The sequence below is a fragment of the Danaus plexippus genome, chromosome Z (assembly GCF_018135715.1).
Source record: "Danaus plexippus chromosome Z, MEX_DaPlex, whole genome shotgun sequence".
Taxonomy (NCBI): Eukaryota; Metazoa; Arthropoda; class Insecta; order Lepidoptera; family Nymphalidae; genus Danaus; species Danaus plexippus.
The window spans coordinates 7,370,283-7,390,922 of NC_083559.1; the positions used below are offsets into that span (position 1 = coordinate 7,370,283).

Consider the following 20,640-nt stretch of genomic DNA (forward strand, 5'->3'; position numbering starts at 1 on the left):
AAGGCTTCTCTTTCAAACTATTTGTTCCCGTCTGGCCCGGTGGCCAGATACAGATCGGTATCTGGATTGATGCTACTCCACAGTTGTGATGTCAATTTCGCAACCAAAACCATCTGATATAGCAGATCGTTAAATGCCGTAAAATAAGACTTGATAAGAGAACAGACCTCTGCAGAAAATACAGATTCCGACGAGAAGCCATTAACAACGACTCGTAGAAATAAGAAAGTCTGAAATCCAGGCATTCATACAAATTAGAAACCTGACCAATGCTACTACGAATATCGTGCCAGACACTCAAATGTTTTTGAATATCAGGTGAAATTGAAATCTTCACGAAGGTTCTGTAGAGCTCTCCCCCATAAATGTGTGGAGCGTATCAGCAACTCTCCAGTTAACAGATTTCAGCGAAACCCGTTGTGTCAGTCACTGACAAAATCATCGTCTTCCATAAGCATGCCATGAGGGGTTCGCCCATCTGGATGGATCTCCAGTAGAGAAGAAAATTTGCCATCAAAGGTAGGATGGAAACCTAAACAAACAACAAAATTCTGATTTAAGCGGCCACATTCGGTTTTCACCGGGGAGCTTGTGATCGGGTGGAGGATAAGTCGATACAGACTTATCCAGATAGTTGCCAGAGATTCTCAACGGGACGAGACTTCAATTATGTATCTATCTGAGTCTGTTGTCTGCAGAAAATTCAGAATATTGGCTATATGATATTCCACATCCGTTATTCTTGCAGCTTCTTTTACCAGACAAATCGAAATTTCCCTCTTCTTTCCCAGTGTAGTCAGCCTGTCCACATGGAAACAGTCAGTCTTGATGTTTTACATTAAAATCTCCTAAAAAGACCAAGTGGTGCAGTCAGATTTATTGTACCATGGAAGGCTAGATTCGGAGACTGCGGGAGACCCTGGATCCTCCTAGGGATTGTCATCGGGTCCTCTCATGTGTACACAAAGCGGAACGATAGGACCACTCTGGAGTGACACATTTATTTCGGCTGTCTTTCACTGATGGATAGACTACTAACTAGGTCCTTTACTGACTGTGGAAGGCCAGTGGAGCATCCGTCATTATATATTGCTATTCTCAATCATCAATCACACGAGAAAACGAAAATCTGGATTTATCGTATTCGGCACAAGTCACAAGGCAGCTGTTCAGAGATATCGTCTATATGGATTTATTAGACAACATACCGGAACCCGTAGGCGGCCTGACTTTGTCAAGTGCTCAGTTTAAAAATATAAGCATTTATCAATGGAATGGTTGTATTCATTAGATATTTCATCAATCAACAAGTAATTGAAATTAAAATTTAATGTTACACATTCAAACTTATCTTCAAAACATTACGATTAAGAACACCTAAATCACTTATTGTAATTATTTTTTTGATAAGCCTATTTTTCGAATAAAAACTACTTGCATTGTGGTTTCATAAAGCCACGCTATTATTTGATTTTAATAAAAGACTTATGAAATATTCAATAAATTGATTTGGACTAATAGTACACGTACAGTATATTATTTAAGATCCTAAGTCAATAAAAAATGAAAAAATATGTATTATTATAACAATAAGATCAAAATAATTAAAATGTATAAATAACCAACTGATTATAAATTATTCAAAAGCTTAAATTTCTAATGAAAAGCGAGACTTTACGTTAATTAATGGCTCAACCTTGACATTACATGTTGTTGAGAATTGATCAATTGAGTCGTTTCATCCGTCGAATGCCCCCGATTGACGGTGATAGACGTGTCGTTAGTAAGTGTCGCTTGTCTGTACATGAGGAGAAATTTTCTGATTCCGAAGTAGAAAAGGAAAATTTTTGCTGAAAAATATGTTACTTGTGGTTACCGCTGATATGTTTGGTATTGAGTTGAATGATTTAGTGTTGACATTAGTTATTAATTTGTTAGTAATAAAGGTATATTAGTGGGATTTTCTGATGCTCCTAAGACACTACACGCACATCATTAAAGGGCTATATATGTTTAACGTACTATAATTTGAACTATCGGGAACAATAATACATTAAAAATTATTCTATTTATATGTATCTATGCAATTTTATGACATGTAATTGAAACCACTTATTGTATTCCTTTTTTTCATGCATAAATTTTTGTGAGTAAAATGTTTAATACTACAATGTTACACCCAACACGTCTTTCAAAAATTGGGTCATAAAATTATAAAAAAGCTGTTTGCCTGTCAACGAATTCACAAAAAAAGTTATTGATAGGCTATATTGCGGCTGTTCTCGGATATTTCACGTCGCTTCATGTAATATTACACATCCATAGTTCCGTTTACACAAGCTTTATACAATGTTATCAAAGTGGTTTAGGATATAAGTTAGGTGAAGATTTATTATGTATTTTAATGCTTGGTAATAGAAACTTGCATAAGTAAATAAAAAGTGATATCATCATAATCCAATGTTTATTAAAAAAATTGTTAGTAAAAAAAATAAATAAAAAGAGGACACATAAGATAACATGACATGAAAATGAATTTTTTTTAATTTTAAATAAACACAGCCCGAAATATAAAAAGTTAAACAAGAAATTATCAAAAGGAATTTAAAAGGTTATTTTTTCAGAATCATTATCGTTTTCTTAAAACTTTACAAGGAATTGAGCTCTTTCAAGAATCCAATTCTATTCTTCGTCAAAACTAGTTTAAAAAGTAGACTGAAAAGTCAGTTGCGTCGTTAAAATTGGATTTCATATTGAAATCGTTTATAAGATCTTAATGTTATTAGTAGGATTAAAAATAGATTATAAATTATGTTATATGGTCAACCAACGTCTATCTTTTGTATAATAGCTACTGAGTTTTGTGAAAGATTTTCTTTTTGTGGTTTAAGAAGTAAGTGAAAGCATTTCATGCATATGAAACTGGACATGTTGTATTTTGTAGTTCGTGTAATGTCTTTTATTCTTACAGCTATATTATCATTATATTTACGAAACATTTTATGTCTTCATGAGAATGCCGCTACTGTGGTATACCATATATTTATTATGATGTGTTATACCATGCCGCTGATGGGAGCCGTATTGGCAGATAATTTTATTGGTAGATATCGGTTAGTATAGGTAGAGGTGTTTATTACTGATTTTTGTAATTTGTTGTTGAAAAATTACCGTGCATTATGGTATATAATATATACCATTGCAAATATAAATATTTTGCCTAAGGTAAAAAATTTTTTCAAAAAAAATATTTTTAACCTTTTAGTATGCTAGCTAAGATCAAAGAAAAACCTTAAAAAGTTAAAAGAACATTGTAAGATAGCTGCTAGTCAAAAGAAATTGTCCAATTAGTCGTCTTGCGTATAAAAATGAAGACTAACGTTTCATAAACTTAGATTAAAAATTGATATTGAATTATAACTAAGAAAGGTATTTCATTAAAAAATGCTTGACATTCTGCAAGTTTTTTGTTGAGTTTTTTTCGTACAGATTTTATATTTTTAATATTATATATCGGTTTTTAAATAAAGTTGATAATTCCCATTATTGTTGCTTGAGTCGATATTGATTCAAGATTTTTCATGGAAAAGTGTGAATGACATATACCATTTAAAAAATATATTATAATAATAAACCAAAAAAAAATTCAATATTTAAGGAGTTTTCCGTCGAATATTAATGATTTGCACTACTTTTTTATAAACTTAATAATTATATTAGCATTTTATCTTGAATTCTACTACTAAACCTACTTGTGCATTCTTTGTTCACATGGTGTATGTACATTAATTCTAGCTAAGTAATAAGCCGGGTTTCCAGCTTAGTAAGCTAAGACTAAGTCAAGGGCTTGAAATGCTAAGAGCCATTTGTGGTTAATTTGGATGATAGTAAATTAATATCAGTCTGCAATAACGTTAATGTCGCTTCCTTAGCTCTGATTTTTCATTGCTCTTATCGATCCCAGAATCTTTTTGACCATAACTTTCTTTAAGTCGTTCGGTAAGTCACAACTCTGCGATTCGTTGAACTGAAAATACTATGATTAAGAAAGATTTTTTGTTTAGTAAATACTATTGATAATTACTAATGGGTGTTAGTAGTATAATTGAATCGCCACGCCAATACGCGATTTTTATTTCATTCATTGTGTTTTTGAATATGCTATGCTTTATTTTATTCATAGTTGATTAAAACGCTATAAACTAAGCGAGTTCTGATTTGACAGGTTTGAAAGAATGCTAATTTACGTTTTTCACTAAAAGACACTAACTCTACTATTAAAGGCTCAAATAAATTTATTTTAGATATACAACACTTTTAGTTTATTTTAATTATCAAATGGTCCTCCAAGAAGTTATTGAAATTTTAATAAATTAAATATGTAATATAGTTGTCATTATATAATTAAAATAACTTATATTTAATACTAACGTAGTTTAGTATTGATAATTCTCATTACATTAGGTACGCTCAACCTATTCCAGCTTAATAATTACTAACTACCAGGAACATGCAGATAATCCTGTTATAGACTTGTATTGTGTTAAGAATATGGATGCTGCTTTGAGCCTTTGCAAAATTGCAGAGATTATTTCATAATATAATTTATTAGTTTCGGAGTATTATTACGTATGCTGAACCAATTTAATAGTTACTTGAGAATTGGCCTTTGATCAATGAACGATCTTGTCCTTAGCTTAATTGTTTTAGAAAAATTTGTCAGCAAAGCACCTGTTCTCGAAGTTAATGTCTGTATCGTAAAATTTATTTGTGATGTCACTAATTATAAATATTTTAAACGTTTACAGAAAAATTTTAGCGACTCTCAATAACATCATGGACTGATTAGGATTTCACTTCTATTTTATTAATTTATTTTAGTAAGACTAATAAAAATATACATTGTTATTTATATTTGATTACATACTAGACATTTTATTATGTACAACATATTATATATATCGCGTAAAGTGCTTCTAATATGAGTACGTTTGAACAGATAATCAAAATCATACTCCGAATACTATTGATAATTATACAAAGCCGTATCATCCGCTCATCAATTAATGATGAAGAGGTATGTATTTATTAAATTTGATCTAGCTTTTGTCTTAATGAAAATATTTCATTAATTAGAATTATGTGCAGTGACTGTGTTTATATTAATTAAAAAAAATATTTCTTATAATAAATGATTCCATAATATTTGATATAAATATCATAGTTATATTTCCAAAATTTAAATTTATAACCAAAAACCATAACAAGATAAAAGAAAAACATGTTAATTTACTTTCTGACTATTCATGGTAAACACTTACGAAGTGATATCCAAAAACCTTAGTTTTATTTAAATAAATGCATGCGGAAATATTGGATATCAATTTTTTTACATATCAATTCTGAATTTTTGTTGGGTTTCCATACCGTAGGACGTGAAATTATATATATTAGGATTAAAGAATATCATATCTAGCTTATTCGTTTCCTTTCATTATTATTGTTGTTAAGCATATTCAATATAATTTTTTTAATGGATAAATGTAAATTTTGTCTGTACATATGTTTTAATAACATATCATTTATCTGTGATCTTTTGTTTGTAATTCACCCTCAAATAATTTTTTATCGGCTCTTAATGACATTTTTACGGTTTTAGCCAGCCGTTGCTTACTTTTTTTGGCCAATAATATAACAAGTTCGACTGGTTTCACGTTATTTTCAGTAACGATGTAAATAAAACCATTTCATCTCAGTATCGAGTCTTCGTATAACGTGGATCTATATATCATGACGGATCGGTTTCACTCAAACTCGTTTTATTAGTCAGATTTACAAAAATCCTACATTTAAAAAAAAGTTGAATCATGCTTCATTGTTATTAAACTTTATTTTAACCAATTAAAATAAAAGTGAGACTTACTGACTATAATTTTAGATAAAACGAAGAAATCTTTATAATTCCTGTTTTTCGATGGTAATACTGATAATGTATAAATGATTCACTGATAATGTATAAATAGTGCCTGTATTGCACAACAAAGAGTATTGACAATAAGTTGTAATAATAAAATAACTTCAGTTCTCAAAAGAAGATTATATTATATTTTTTATCTGCTTTCATATGAATATGCAACTCTATCTTTTAGCCCTGTTTTTTGTTGGTAATAGATTGTAAACCCACAACAGAACCGGGACACAATGAGACTATTTTGCTTATTATATTATATTTATTGTGAATGTCTTTTAGCGTCATCATCGTAACATGAAAAGCACTAAGTGCTGAGATCCTTGCAAAGACGAATCAAAGGACCTCAAATTCTTTAGAATTGTGTCATTGTAGTTTCAGTTTAACGGACCTCTTTTTAACTTCCACATCAATCCAGATCTACATGATCATATTACCTAATTGTTGCCAATATGAAAGCATTATAAGATTACGAGCTGTGTAACTTATTCTGTACCCTTCATACAGTATCTAACACAAAAAATATTATTTTGAAATTAATGTAAGGATAGGTGTCTAATAGCCTGTTTTATTTAATGACTTTATTTTTAGATTTTGCCATGAAATTAAACAAAAATGAAAAAGTTTTGTAATTTTTCTAACAGTAAGCTTATAAAAAATTGTTTATTTTCAGGGTAATACTTTATTTTTCTGTAATTTATTTTATTGGTACAATATTAATATGCTGTTCTGCGATCCCGCCGCTTTGTCTTCCGTCAACGTAAGTAGTTTTTATTACTCATTCTTATGGATTCTGTAGATACTTATAACTCCGATTTAAAAAAATGCACTCTTTTCAATCTATGTTTCACTTTTTACCGTAGACGCTAGAGCTTGTATGGTATCAGTATAAAAATCAACTACAAACAAATTCAATGAAATCGTTTGCTGACGTATAATAGCACTTTTATACAAAAAAAAAAAAATGGAATATTTATATCCATGTTCCGTTTATGTTGTTTGTTGTTTTAACATGTTTATTTATTTTAAAAACTATTTGTGATCTAGTATGAAAACCAATTAATTCTCTGTTAAGATAAGCAATTATTTTGTTGGTGTGAATTTTAGTTAGAAATACGCATCTATTATATAAACTGTAATTTTTTTCAAGCCACATAAGAATTAAAAAAACTGCAGGATTTCTGAATATTTTAAATAAAAGCATAGTACAGAAACGTATATTTTATGGAGACTGTTAACTAAATGTTTTCACCACTGAATCTGTAATGTTGAAGGTCAACATCTATGATCGGTTTGGCTCTTATAGCAACTGGGACTGGTGGCATTAAACCATGTGTTGCGGCATTTGGTGGCGATCAGGTACTCAGAGGAGAAATGGAATACAAACCATTTATGATAGTTAATGTTTATTTACAATTATACTTTTATTATATTTATTAAATACTTTTAGTTTCGCTTGCCTAAAGATACGGAAAGGTTGCAGCGTTTTTTCTCAACTTTTTACTGCACCGTTAACTTTGGAGGTTTTATGGGAATGGTGGTGACTCCGGCTCTTCGCAGAAGCTACATGTGCTTTGGGGACGATGCTTGTTACGCTCTTGGATTTGGTTTTCCGGCTGTTTTAGTTCTCTTATCGATCAGTAAATAATTTATATACATAAATCTTTATGTAATTTATAATATATTCCATGTCATTATTATTACTTTGGTGTTATATATATATATACATATATATATATATTTATATTGTTTTTTTTTCCAGTTATATTTGTGATGGGAAAACCATGGTATAGAATAAAAAAACCACGGGATAATATTACCATAAAATTTGTTTCTTGTGCCTGGGTAAGTATTAAAATTATGTGGAAATTTAAGAGTATACGTTACATTATTTGTAAATAAAAGACAAAAATCATTAGTTATTGAGTCAAAAAATGTTGTCTAGTCTGTAAAGGTGTACCGAAGCGTAGTGAATTCAAAAGAAAGACAATACTGCTTCATGAAGAGCTAATTAAAATCTATTTTGTTTAACTTTTATACGTTAAACAAAAATTAAAAAAACAAACATGTTTGAATTTTTGCAGCCAATACCTCGCGTTTTTTGTATATATTTTTATTATTCAAAATTCATCCCAATTTTTAAGTACGAAATATTGAGTTACATTGTTAATTTTATTTAAGCTCCATTTTAACTTTTCATGTTAAGAATGTGCAGTCTTTTTCCCTACAATATTAAAAGAAGGCTTCTATGAAAGTAAACATTTAAAATTTTATATCTTTAAAATCATATATTTAGTGTGGTATTGATTTTCAAAATGAGAAATGTCAGTCATCTTTGCTTCCAAAAATCACGTTTTACAGGTAAAATATAACAAAGAAACACTACAATTACAGTGTATATTTTTTAACAAAATACGATTAATTTTTAATTAAATCTTTTCACGAATTCTTTTCATAAAACTAATATTTTTGTCGGATTTACTATGCGAATTTTATTATTTTAAAACTACATAATCCCGACGTTTCTGTCACTTTTCATCCACCGTGATGACGGGCAGACGAGATGTGAATGTCTGTCAGTCAGTCCTGTTATTCATCATCTACCGCCATCGATTTCTTAATTTTCTGCCATACCGCTCTGGAATCTGGATGCCGGCAAAGGCGACAACAATAACAATTTTATTGTTTTATTCCGCACTTAGTACTGATAGGGATCTAATGAGAAAAAAAAATGAAATGCCAAGTTTTTGCCAAAAACTAACTAGCGTTCTACCATTCCTGAATCAGCATAAAGTAGACCACTTTTTAAAATTATTTGCAAACTCGGTGTCGCATAGTTTTTTTTTCACACCAGCTAGTCAAAGTTAATGTTTGTCTTTTCACAAGGTCACGAGTCACAGTAAAACAATTTATTTTGTTTGAAATTAAAGTATTTCTCGGTAAAATAATAATTTTAATATTTGGAAAAGCTATACAAAATGTCAGAACAATAAAAAAAATACAAACTGAAGCCATTCCAGGCAACAATAGCAGAAAATCCAACAAAAGGTAGCGATTTTTAAAAAAATTAAAAAAGTGCGAATACTCGATATCCGTGATATTTTTACTGAGGTCAAATTGTGATTTTCTGATAGATCGCGAGCTCATCTAACTCCTGTGTCACTGGGACGTGGTCATTTTAGGAAACGCTGTACTATATCAGCAACAACGGGGGAGACCGGCGAACCCATTACAATTCCATTTACTTGTATGTAGAATTCATCCTTCCACATGAGGTAGCCAGATGTTAGGCAATGCTTTAATAGTTCTGCATATTCTATAGGCATATTGTTATCCTTTAACTTACCTCTTACAATCTCGAATACAATACAAGAACAGGTAGATTAGTGAATAATGACTGTACATCGAAACATCGAAATTTTAGGTGTTTTATAACATTGACGAACTGGTACGAATCCCTAACAAATGACTTTGTATGGACCCGGAATGGTGATAATATCTTTGAAAGATATTTAGCCAGATTATATGTTGGACGTAAGGGAATATCTTGTTTATGGACTTTAGGTAACCCATACAATTTCGGTGGGTTTGCACACGATGGTACGAGTGATTTGATATCTGAATTAAGTTTAGAACTATGTTTATTTATGAAGAATTTTTGTATTTGTTAAAACTTTACTTGTCGGGTCTTTCTTGACTTTTTTTAAATCGAACTCTCCGAAAGAATTACAAATTCTTTTCTTTTCACGAAATCTTTTCACGAATTGTAGAAATGAGGTTTATAATATATCAAATATGCTGTGACTTGAAAATAATATATCCGATTTTATATTTTAAAACGTAACGTATCTCTCTTGATTTTTTCTTACTACGGAAATTAACAGAAAAAAATGAAAATGTCACATTTAAAATGTCTATTATTATAAGCATGAAGAACTGACTTCTGATAAAAACCATATAAGACTTGATTTTATATCTAGGCGCAAAATAAATAATTTAACGAGAGACTTCTTAAAATAAAGGTTTAAGGGTAATTATATTCTTTGATATATTGAATTATTGTATCTGGACTAGAGATTTAGATTGAAAAACAACTCTGACGGCCACTAGAATTATATACCCACGCAAGCTTTATTGTGGGGTAAGGCTTGAGCGTAGGGGATTATAATTTCTCCCAGGAAAATTTAACGCTCAATGCTTTCATATTAATTGAGTGGGAATCATATCTGTAGTGATAAATTTTAGGCCACACTTTTAAAGTAGCGCAATGCTCATTAAGTAGTAATGGTAATACACGTGCTATACTTTTCCAAATGGACAGTCTTGTAGAGACATCTCAGTGACAATTATGCAATTTAATGGTAATATGAAGTTTTAAGATTTATTTAGTAAATTGTCTAAAGTTCAATACTTAAACTTAGTTAGATTGGGGATAATAAACTAAAGAATAAATTGTTATTTCCACTAATGCTTCTAATTACTTAAATTTGAAAGTAGCGATCTACCAACGTTGCATTTATTAAAAATAGTCGAAACGATGTTGATTATATTTTATACATTGGTAACACTGAAAATATTTAGAATGGGCAGTTAAAAACTTTTGTTACAATTTTTTTTTAATTTCAATTTTAGGGCTGTTTGGTAACCTAATGTAGTAAATTGCATTCATTTATCATTTGTTTTTGTGATTGTTGGCAAATCTAAAATTTACCTCACGCGAGAAAATTTTTGGTCAATAATTTATTATGAGTTTTGTTGCGGCCTTACTCAACAATAAAGCTATGATAGGCTGAGATTAGCAATTCTTAATGAAGCCCCATCTCGTGCCATTGCACAAGATGGGGCATGTAAATAGTGATTTACAATTCGTTTAACGAGTTTAAGCGTGAACCCAGCAATCTCAATGTTGATCCGCGTGAGGGACGTCCTTTAATAGCGACTACTGAAGATAACATCAGTGCTGTGCGACGCATTATAGAGGAAGATAAGAGAGTGACCTATCAGAAGAAACGGGCAAGTTTAGGGATTGGTATGAGTCAAGTTCAAAAAATATTACAAGTACATTCAGGCGTCAGGAAGCTTTGTACCAGATGGATTCCCCATACTATAATGGACCTTTAGAAACACCTTCGCATGGATAGGTGTCGGCAAATGTTAGATCAATTCAACGGCGGTGACTGAAATGTTGTATTTGAAATCGTCACAGGTGTTGAAAGCTGGATGTATTGCTACCAATTCGGAACCAAAAGACAGGGTGTTCCCTTTCGGAATCGGCCAACTAAGATAAAGAAAGGAAGAAGTCAAGGAAAAAAGGTTTTTTCGCGACAATTATACTAGAAAATGGAAGGACAGTTGTATCGTTACATACTGAGCTAGCATAATATATGGGCCACTGTTTGTCCTTTAAATTCTTAAAATAGCCTCACACTGTATACTAAATATATAACATTATATCTTCGTAGAGAACACGTAGACTAACTTATGTTAATAGGACTAGATACCTCTCATCACATCTTAGTGTATACGTGCCTCTAGTATTCCAAGAGCGACTAAGCAGACGTTTAAATGCACGGCCCTTGAATCAAGTTTAAATAACTCCTGTTTACATTCTTACACCGATTATTTTTGAATACCTAGTTTTCATAAATATAGATAGCAGAGGTAGCTTCAAAAAATCAATATTGGTAGGTTTGTCTATAAATTTTCAATTTGCGTTATGATGAGATTAAGTATCTAACATATTTACACTTCTTGGGGCTTTTGTGAAATTTGAAAACGGGCAGTTTCGTCTCTAAATAAATAATAGCAAGCGGCGGTGATGATTATATAACGAACAAGAACAGCTTTATGACGTCAAAAATATTATATATGTTTATTTTTTAACTACTTTAAAATTGCTCTAGTTATAAATTTTGCTGTATATTTTTTTTTATTATAGATAGAACTAAGCCACATTTTAATAAAATGTAAATACTCTTAGGATAAAAGTCATAAATTTTTCATTTTATATTAAACGAAATGGTTGATAGCAGATGGTGAAGGTTGTATTTCTGTTTGTGTCGCTTCAGTATATCCGTCTTCACTGCAATTGCATTTGATAGTTCTCCCAGTGTACGAGGTTGCGTAAGTAGAAATCATACCATTCTTTATTAAAGAAGCCGTAATATTAAAACGAAACTGAATCGAAATTTTCCTAAACTGTGAAGGGAATAGAAGTTATGAGACTGCTCTAAAAAATTATATTTCCTTTTATATTTAAAAAATTTTCTTTGAAGCTAGTTTAAAGAAAGAAAATATTTGTGTATGTTATGACTCTCGCACCAGCAAATAAAATTTATACTCTATAACATAATGAGATCTGATACTTTCACAAGTATTCATTTAAATGAACCTTCCACATCTCGTCTGCCCGCGATCAGGGTTGCTGTAAAGTAACCGGAACGTCGGGAGTATGTAGTTTTTAAAAATAACAAAAAGCGCGTAATAATCCGAAAATACTAGCTTCATTTAACTGTACTGTACAGTTTACTGTAACATAATATTTTAATGGAGATAGCTCCGAAAGTAAAGTTTCTATCTTTCATTTATTGTTTTATTCACCGTTTATATTTCAGTAATTAATCGAAAGAAAAAATATGAATTATGTAAAGATTCGTATACTCCGAGATAAATTAACTAACAGTAAGAATGAAAAGAAATGAACTAAACGAAAAAATTAATATAAAGATCGTAAAATATTAGTTTTTCAAATATTACTTTAATATCTAATATATTATATTTTTTATTAAAAAGCATTTTTTTTTATCTATAAGTAGATGAATCAATTTTCTCGATGTCCTGATTCGTAATAAATATTCATATAACTGCCTGATACTTGTGAATAAACTTTCTCATTGTGGCAATTATATTCCTAAAGTTGTTTTTAAGGTAATAATTAATATACTCGTATATACAAAAGTTTTTGCTATGTTGTGTTTACGTCGTATATAATAGTTAAAGCTGAAGAAAGAAAAAGTTATTGAGGGAATCGAAAAGTGAGTGTAGAAGTTCTGCTTTGAAATTATTGAAAATGTTTGGCAGAAGATAGGAATCGCTACAGGATATTATTTTGTGTCGGTGCGAATGAGCGAAAGTAATGAGGTATAGTATATACGAGATATGAATGTACAGTACAGTAATTTTATATCGATCATCTACTTCAAGCAAATTCTATCAACAAAGAGTTGGCCTACGGCCTATTTAAATTTAACGAAAAGTCAGTAACTTACCTAAAAAAAATCGAAGACGATTCATTCTATTATAAATTTTATTGTACATATTATTGATGAGTCAAATTTTTGAATTGGAAACAGTGCTGGTATACATCCATCACTTCAGTACAATAGGAAAATGGTATCATTCTATTTCACAATTATAAACAAATGGTCTCCCTGAACTCATTACGAAGTCATGATCAAATACCATAAAAGTTATATTTGAAACTTTAAAAATATACATTGTACAATAAATTATTACTTAAGCGATATACATCTTGAATGAAAAATCTGGTGTTGCAGTATGTAAGATATAAAATTTAAGACCCACAAATTGCTTACACAAATGCTCTCCATTTTTATTTAATTGTTTTTTATGTAGTAGTTATACTTGTAAGGCATTTATTAATTATCTCTTTCGCGTAGGAAGATTGTTTCAAATGAAATTATAATTCGATACTGTTTCAACGTATACATTAACCGCATTGCAATTTCTGAAATTATTAAATAGAATTCACAATAACATCGCATGTAGTGGTAATTTTTTCAATTATTATTTAATATTAATATTTAATTGATGTGAATTTAATAAGATAATTTATATCCACTATTAACACAATGAGCTATTGCTATTATTATGAAATTTTATTTAATCATAGAAATAAAAAGTATTAACTGTTTTAATATACGTTGGAATTATAAACTTATTTAAAATTATTTGGTATATATGATACTTTTCATTTCAGTACGCTTTCAAAAGGCGTTTAAGATACGATAAAAATATAGATGGTCCCCCTCACAAGCATTGGTTGGATTATTCTATCGATAAGTATGGTGCCAAGCTAGTTTCTGATATGAAGGTGGTGTTCTCTATTTTGTATTTATATCTCCCTGTGCCAATTTATTGGTCTTTATTTGATCAACAAGTAAGTGCGCTGAACTTTTTTTTTTAATTACGCTTCCATATTTTCAAAACAATTGTAATAGCTTTTTTTGAAAAAGGCAGAAAGAGTACTCATGATAGAAATAGAGTTTCTAAAATCGAGAATATAACTCACAGGTAATAATTAAAGTAGGTGGACATATTAAAAAAAGGATTTATTTTGGTGGTACATAATTACAAAACCAAGATCGGCGTTCTAAAACTTCTGTCGGACTGCAGCTATCTAAAAAAAGGGGGAAACAAATGCTCTTTATATTGCAAATCAGACAAGCTTTCATAAATTACTGTCTTGCATATGGAATTCTGTACAAAGTTGATAAAGTAAATTACTTCTGCAGAACAGTAATTAAATGTGTTACAAACAAAAAATATCTGCCTTTTTTGTAATAAGTATACAAGGAAATTATATCAAACCATTTTTAAAGAGCGTATTACAGGAATAATTTTAATATAAACCTTATAATTTAATAATTTTAACTATTATGGATTAAATATAAGATATAATATATGTAATAGATATATGCAATAAATAATATTAATATATTAATGTGTATCTACCCTTTACATTAACATATAAATAATAAGGAAGAGACAAATGTTCTGAAACAAACAATGTTTCACAAGGGTTCGCGTTGGACTTTCCAAGCTTCGAGATTAAAAAGCGAAGTACTCGGAATAACTCTGATGCCTGATCAATTGCAAGTAATGAACCCTGCCATGGTGTTACTGATGATCCCCGTATGTCCCGGTGGAGCCTGGCCCTTATTGCCAGATCTGGGGCCTTTACATAAGATGTTTGCTGGCGGCATTCTGGCTGCAATGGCCTTTGTGTGTGCTGGTATTTTGCAAATAAGTATTGAGGTTCGTTGTATATTAATACTTTTTTTTTTACTTTATGCCTATTTTAAGAATCAGGCTGTCAGTAAAAGTTATAAAAGTATGAAATGAAGTCAATATTCCATCAAAATTACGTGATGTTGAACAAATATGTCATTAATTTTATGCAATATTATATACTTATATACACTCCATATTCCTAATTTTGTTATGAATGACTAAAAGGTTTACAAATAAGTTGCACTATAAATAAAAAGTTGAGGTTGGTATTTTATATATTTTTAGTAGAGTGTACCGAAAATAAATGGAAGGGAAGCTTTAAGTTTAATATTAGATTCTAAAAAAACGGTTAGTGTATATAATATAATTTATTGAGTAAAAAGAATTTTTGAAGTTAAGTTATTCATATAAAATATTATAACAGAACATTGAGGCAACATTTAAAAACGATTTTGCTAGATCTTGCTGTTTAAATACAATTTATATACATATGTGTGTATTTATACGTGGATTTCATCAAATTCCAACGCTCGTGGCTATCGGACACTCGTATGATGCAACTGAAGTTTAAATATCCGGTCATCTGAGTTCAGTTGTGCAATGTTGTCATATTTTATAATCAATATTAGGATGGTACTGGAACGAATCCCTTGTTTTATAGAAATGCTATATGCAACAAAAGTTACATTTTTGATTTTGATACAGGAGGTATTTTAACGGTGGAAAACTGTTTAAAATTAGATATAATTACTAATAAAATATGTATAGTTAATATTTACTAAAGTAAGTAGAGTAATAATATAATATAATATTTTGTTGCTTGAAATTTATAGCGTTCTACACTTCAAGTACCAGGACACCAGCAGACTGGGATAATCATTATGAACACTCTCGATTGTCCTGTTGATATCGCCGTCAGTGGAGAGGGTATGGCTCGTGTTGATATTCACGGTACAGCGCTGATGACACCGCTACCAAGTCGGACTTATGGTATTGTAGTGTCCTGCCCTCGTGATTGTGCCGGCAGAATAATGAAGAAACATAATTTTGAAACTAAATTAAAGACCGTTTCCGAAATGGTAACTAGTAAGAGAAGGTTTTATTCACGATAGTAATTTCCTACTAACATTATTGATGGTAATAATAAAAATGTCTTTTGAGAAAATAAACAGTTTATCATATGAAACTTGCGAAGTCTGAAAGAGCAACTAATGTCTTAAAATTAAGTTCACCACTTCATCTTAAGAAATTTCATATGTATTTCCAGCTTTTTCTATAACGTTTAATGTGTTTTTTTTTCTCTTGTAGTTTATGCCAATAATTGTCGGTCAGAATTCAGATGATGAAATATCCTTATATTTTATGGATCCCGGACCGTACATAAAATCAATGACAGGGAAACCGAAATTAAAGTACACCCTTTGAATGAATGTGTTATAATAATATTTTTATATATGACGGTTTAAACCAATAAAACTAAATCAAATTTAAGGGTCGTGTATGTTGGAGATACAGGTCCTAATAAGAATGTTTCGATATGCGTTGAAACGGAAAAACGTTTGAATGATATTTATTACGTATCAGACTCCCCTATCGATCACATCGGAGAGTCGGCTTACATGTGCCTTCAAACAGGAAAGTAAGTAATTTTTAAATGCATTACAGTATCAGAAGTCAAGATAACTCATTTAAGCGACTCTTTACGAACCTGTAATATTATTTATTAGTCGACAAGCTGTGGTTACTAACGAAATTTCTTTTGATGGCTCGGCAAAAGAGAAATGTATTTAAACCTTCACTGGCCTTTATTTGAAGGCTAAATATTTAAAAAAAAATCTTTAAAATTTCTTGTTATCGTTTCATTTTAATAGCGATGAAATGTGTTGGTGCTATGTACATTACGTATTTGTTACTACGATTATGCAATTAAATACTAATAAAAAATCTATATTTTCAATTATTAATCGATTGTAAAAACAAGCCATCCTTTTTATTATTTCTAGTCTCGCTTCATTCATGTGTGTTCATTGCACATTTATTGAATTTCAAGATTAATGCGGTGCTTACACTTTAAGAACACTACAAATAATAACGAATTGTAACAGTAACAATAAAAATTGTTCTTTAAAATAATATATATATATTTTTAAATTACGTATATTTTGATATGATCAAACAATCTGTATGTGCTAAGAAAACATTATTATCTCATACTACTTTTAAAAAATATGTTCAATGTGTCACATTAATATTTCAAAATCTTTTAGCCAAAAAATGGTTTTATATTAAAACTCCATACAGTATTAATTGTTAATCGGGGTAACTAAAAACTTTTCAAGACGTTTAAATAAACACCAATACTGCCCTTTTTACACAATAAATATAACTTAAGTATTAATTAGTATTTCTATAGTTGTCCAACAGGAATATTTATAGTTAAAAATATGTAATTGTACTAATTTTTATGTTTTAGGTTTACTTGGCGTGCTGATAGTACAGGGGGTGAAGTATCGGGTGCGGGTGAAGGCTATTTGCGAACCGGAGGAGTTTATGTTTTATGTCTGAGGGAGCGACTAGGCCGGTTGGATACAGCTGTGCTCCATGCACCAAATCCTCCTAATGAACTGCACCTGGCGTGGATCGTTCCCCAATACTTGCTTGTGTCTATGGCGGAGATCATGTTCGCGGTTTCCGGTCTTGAGTTTTCTTTTACACAAGTATGTTTTTAAATTTAAAATTATTTTTCCAACTAAGAAATTACTTATTACCATGAAAAATACTGATTACCTTTTGCTTCGCAAGGAAAATTACTTTATTTTAGCCTGAATCAAAGGCACGTCTGCTTTTAGTTAGATGTTTTCAAAGCCATTGAGAAAACGTGCTTTCAAAGGCTTTTGCTGTAATAAATTATTCCTCGAAATTTATTTATCATACAGCTCATCTTAGGTTTATAAACAACAACATTTATAAAAGCTTTACAAAATGTAGACGTTATAAAACTCTGATTTCATTTAAAATGGTTTAATATTTTCAAAACTTCGAGACCGACTCATAAATTAAGCTACGTTTTATAAGAATATGACATTAAAGGCTTTTTTTAAAGGCTCCGAAAAGTATGAAGACGATTACAATCGCAACTTGGTATATGTCAGTGGCTATTGGTAATCTAATTGTCATTCTAGTGGCTCAAACAAAAGTTTTTGAATCAAGGGTATGTGAGTTCTAAAGATACAAATATATCTATCAATTTATATAATATATCAAGAGAAAGTTAATTTTGTGGAAATCGAAGAGTTTGAATCGTTTACTTATCTTTTGCAGGCTACCGAATTCTTTGTATATGCAGGCGTGCTAACGGGCGCTATGTTGATATTCCTATGGATGGCACAAGGCTATTGTTCTAGAACAATGGAAGAAGACGGATCCTCCACTGAGAGCCGCCCTTTATTACAAAAGCATTCCAGGGTTGATTAGTTTTTTCACTATCCTATAATAGGGACAGCTAGTCTCAATTTTTACTTTAAGTTTCATCTCATTACTAAAACTTTTAAATGTGCATTTTGATTTTCTCTATTAGATTGCATATACTTCGTCTTTTGTCTACATTTATTTTAATTGAATAAATATTAAGCTTCACGCATATTTGATAAATTCTAAATGTACATACTTAGTTTTTAAATCACGGAAATATTAAATCAAGATTAACTACCACTCGTATAATATATACAAGAAAACAACTAAGATTGATATTTTATTTTATTTAGGTTTCTCATACTTTATTATTATAAAACTGTAAATAGAAATGAAAAGTAAATGTACGTAACGTAATCAGTGTCCTTTCGTTCAAAAGCAAGCTGAGTATAAATGCCACAACCCAAATTGTAATTACCCTGTATTCTATTTTATGATTTTAAAATGTCTGGTTACTGAACGCAGAGGGCACCTCTGAACGCTTGAAATCTTTATTACGTGAAACCTTTAGCTACGATTTCGTTCTCATGTTCTCCGCAATAAAAAACATTACTGTAATACTGATTATATGTTAAAATTATTTTCATTTTCCATTCTGTTACCTATACATATGTGTATATATATATACATATATCACTACCATGTAAAGTTACATAAAATATAACCAAGGATTTTATAAAATTTGTACTTAAATTAATTTTTTTTTGCAGTTGGTAGTTGCAAAATTAGGTGCAAAAGTACAGAATTTAAACAAAATTTTTTTTAAATTTATTCATTAAACTTTAAAAGAAAATAACATAAAAACGTTATAAAGTATTTTATATATATATTTTAACTAGTCATACACTATCAAAGCAGCAAGAGTAGCTTGTTTTAATAAATTGTTGTAGAAAAACATTAATTTCAAAATTTCGGTTACATTTACTAGATATGTAATCAATTTTTCGAATCAAAATAAATAAAATCTTTTTTTAAGTTCTAATTTACTCAGCTTTTATGTTTCTTCATTAATGTTTGTTGATTTATTTTTACTTTTTTTTACAAACGATTCGCATAGTAAATAGTTATTCAATATACTTAATTGAATCATGCGTCGCAAAGTTTAGTAGATAATAAAAAGGTACTTGTGAGTGGGAGAATTTTTACTTTAACGACGTAACTTCTTATTACGTGGAAAGAAGCAGCTTTCTTATTCTCATTAATTACATTAAAATTGCATACTTTGTATTTCTTTTTAGGTAATATCAATACACTCTATGTCTACAAGAAGTACAGCGTACAGTGCTCCTGGAAGTAGTGCAGCATCTTGTTTGGGGCTCATGGAGAAAACAGAAGCTGCTGCGTGGCCTTCTCATGGCCTTATACACGTGGCAACACCCAGCACCAGCGACATCAAAGCAACAACTCTTGCGAAAGATTAACAACTCACACTTGACAATTTTGATTTTAAGAATATTTTGTTTATCACAGTAGTTTTTAGATGAATTTTGTTTGTACTTTCGAATAAAACAAAGTATTCATTAGACTTAAAAACAGAAATAAATAAATTTTTAATAAACATACGAAATATATTTATTTTATTCCATATTACGTTATGGCGAAAAGAATAATACAAATTTTTATTAATATTTCGAGCGTGCTTTTCGAAATGAATTGTACTATCGCTTTGTAGCGATACAACTTTTTTCAATAGTGAGGTCACAATATATATTTAGCCATGAAACATTTTTTTTGCATGTTTAAAATGATGAAATTAAATCTTCAAGACATGAGATCTCATAGTACTGATGTTTGATGGATGACACGAACTAAATAATATTAAACGTAGTTTTACATTAAAAAAAAATGGTAATATCTTTCATTCTTTATTTGTATTTTATAAATTTTAAATTCTTATGTATTTTTAAGAGACAACTAGAATTTTCACAACAAGAAATATTGATAGAGTCACCTTTGACGTACATTCAGTCGAAGTCATAAGCACTCGGCTCATTTATTTATTCTCAGAAAATTCCTATACCATCCGGCTTAGTGCAAACTACAACTTGAATTCACTGAATTCAAGTTGTTTGATTTGCAGCTTGTTGATCCTAAATGATAGTGATTGCATACTATATTTTATTATTTTCAACTATAACTATCTTTTCATATTCAATACATAACACTCT

At 30.1% G+C, this 20,640-nt stretch overlaps 1 protein-coding gene across 1 annotated transcript; it reads left to right on the forward strand.

Annotated features, from left to right (window-relative positions):
* Window positions 1–2,756: 2,756 nt before the first annotated feature.
* On the forward strand, window positions 2,757–20,025 carry LOC116777324 (solute carrier family 15 member 1-like). The gene is made up of 15 exons (XM_032670806.2): window positions 2,757–2,893; window positions 2,972–3,113; window positions 6,642–6,728; window positions 7,243–7,327; window positions 7,419–7,608; window positions 7,731–7,813; window positions 13,968–14,147; window positions 14,789–15,025; window positions 15,835–16,080; window positions 16,310–16,413; window positions 16,494–16,640; window positions 17,475–17,718; window positions 18,105–18,212; window positions 18,323–18,466; window positions 19,711–20,025. Exons 1-15 carry the CDS (start codon window positions 2,812–2,814, stop codon window positions 19,891–19,893), a joined length of 2,262 nt encoding a protein of 753 aa, XP_032526697.2. The 5' UTR covers window positions 2,757–2,811; the 3' UTR covers window positions 19,894–20,025.
* Window positions 20,026–20,640: the final 615 nt, after the last annotated feature.

What these genes read in the sequence shown, in the direction of transcription:
- LOC116777324 (XM_032670806.2), top strand. Translation starts at nt 2,812, where the DNA reads ATGTTATATGGTCAACCAACGTCTATCTTTTGTATAATAGCTACTGAG. An exon ending in AATTTTATTGGTAGATATCG is followed by an intron (nt 3,114 to 6,641) that starts GTTAGTATAGGT and finishes GTTTATTTTCAG; the next exon opens with GGTAATACTTTATTTTTCTG. An exon ending in TTTTGCAAATAAGTATTGAG is followed by an intron (nt 15,026 to 15,834) that starts GTTCGTTGTATA and finishes TGAAATTTATAG; the next exon opens with CGTTCTACACTTCAAGTACC.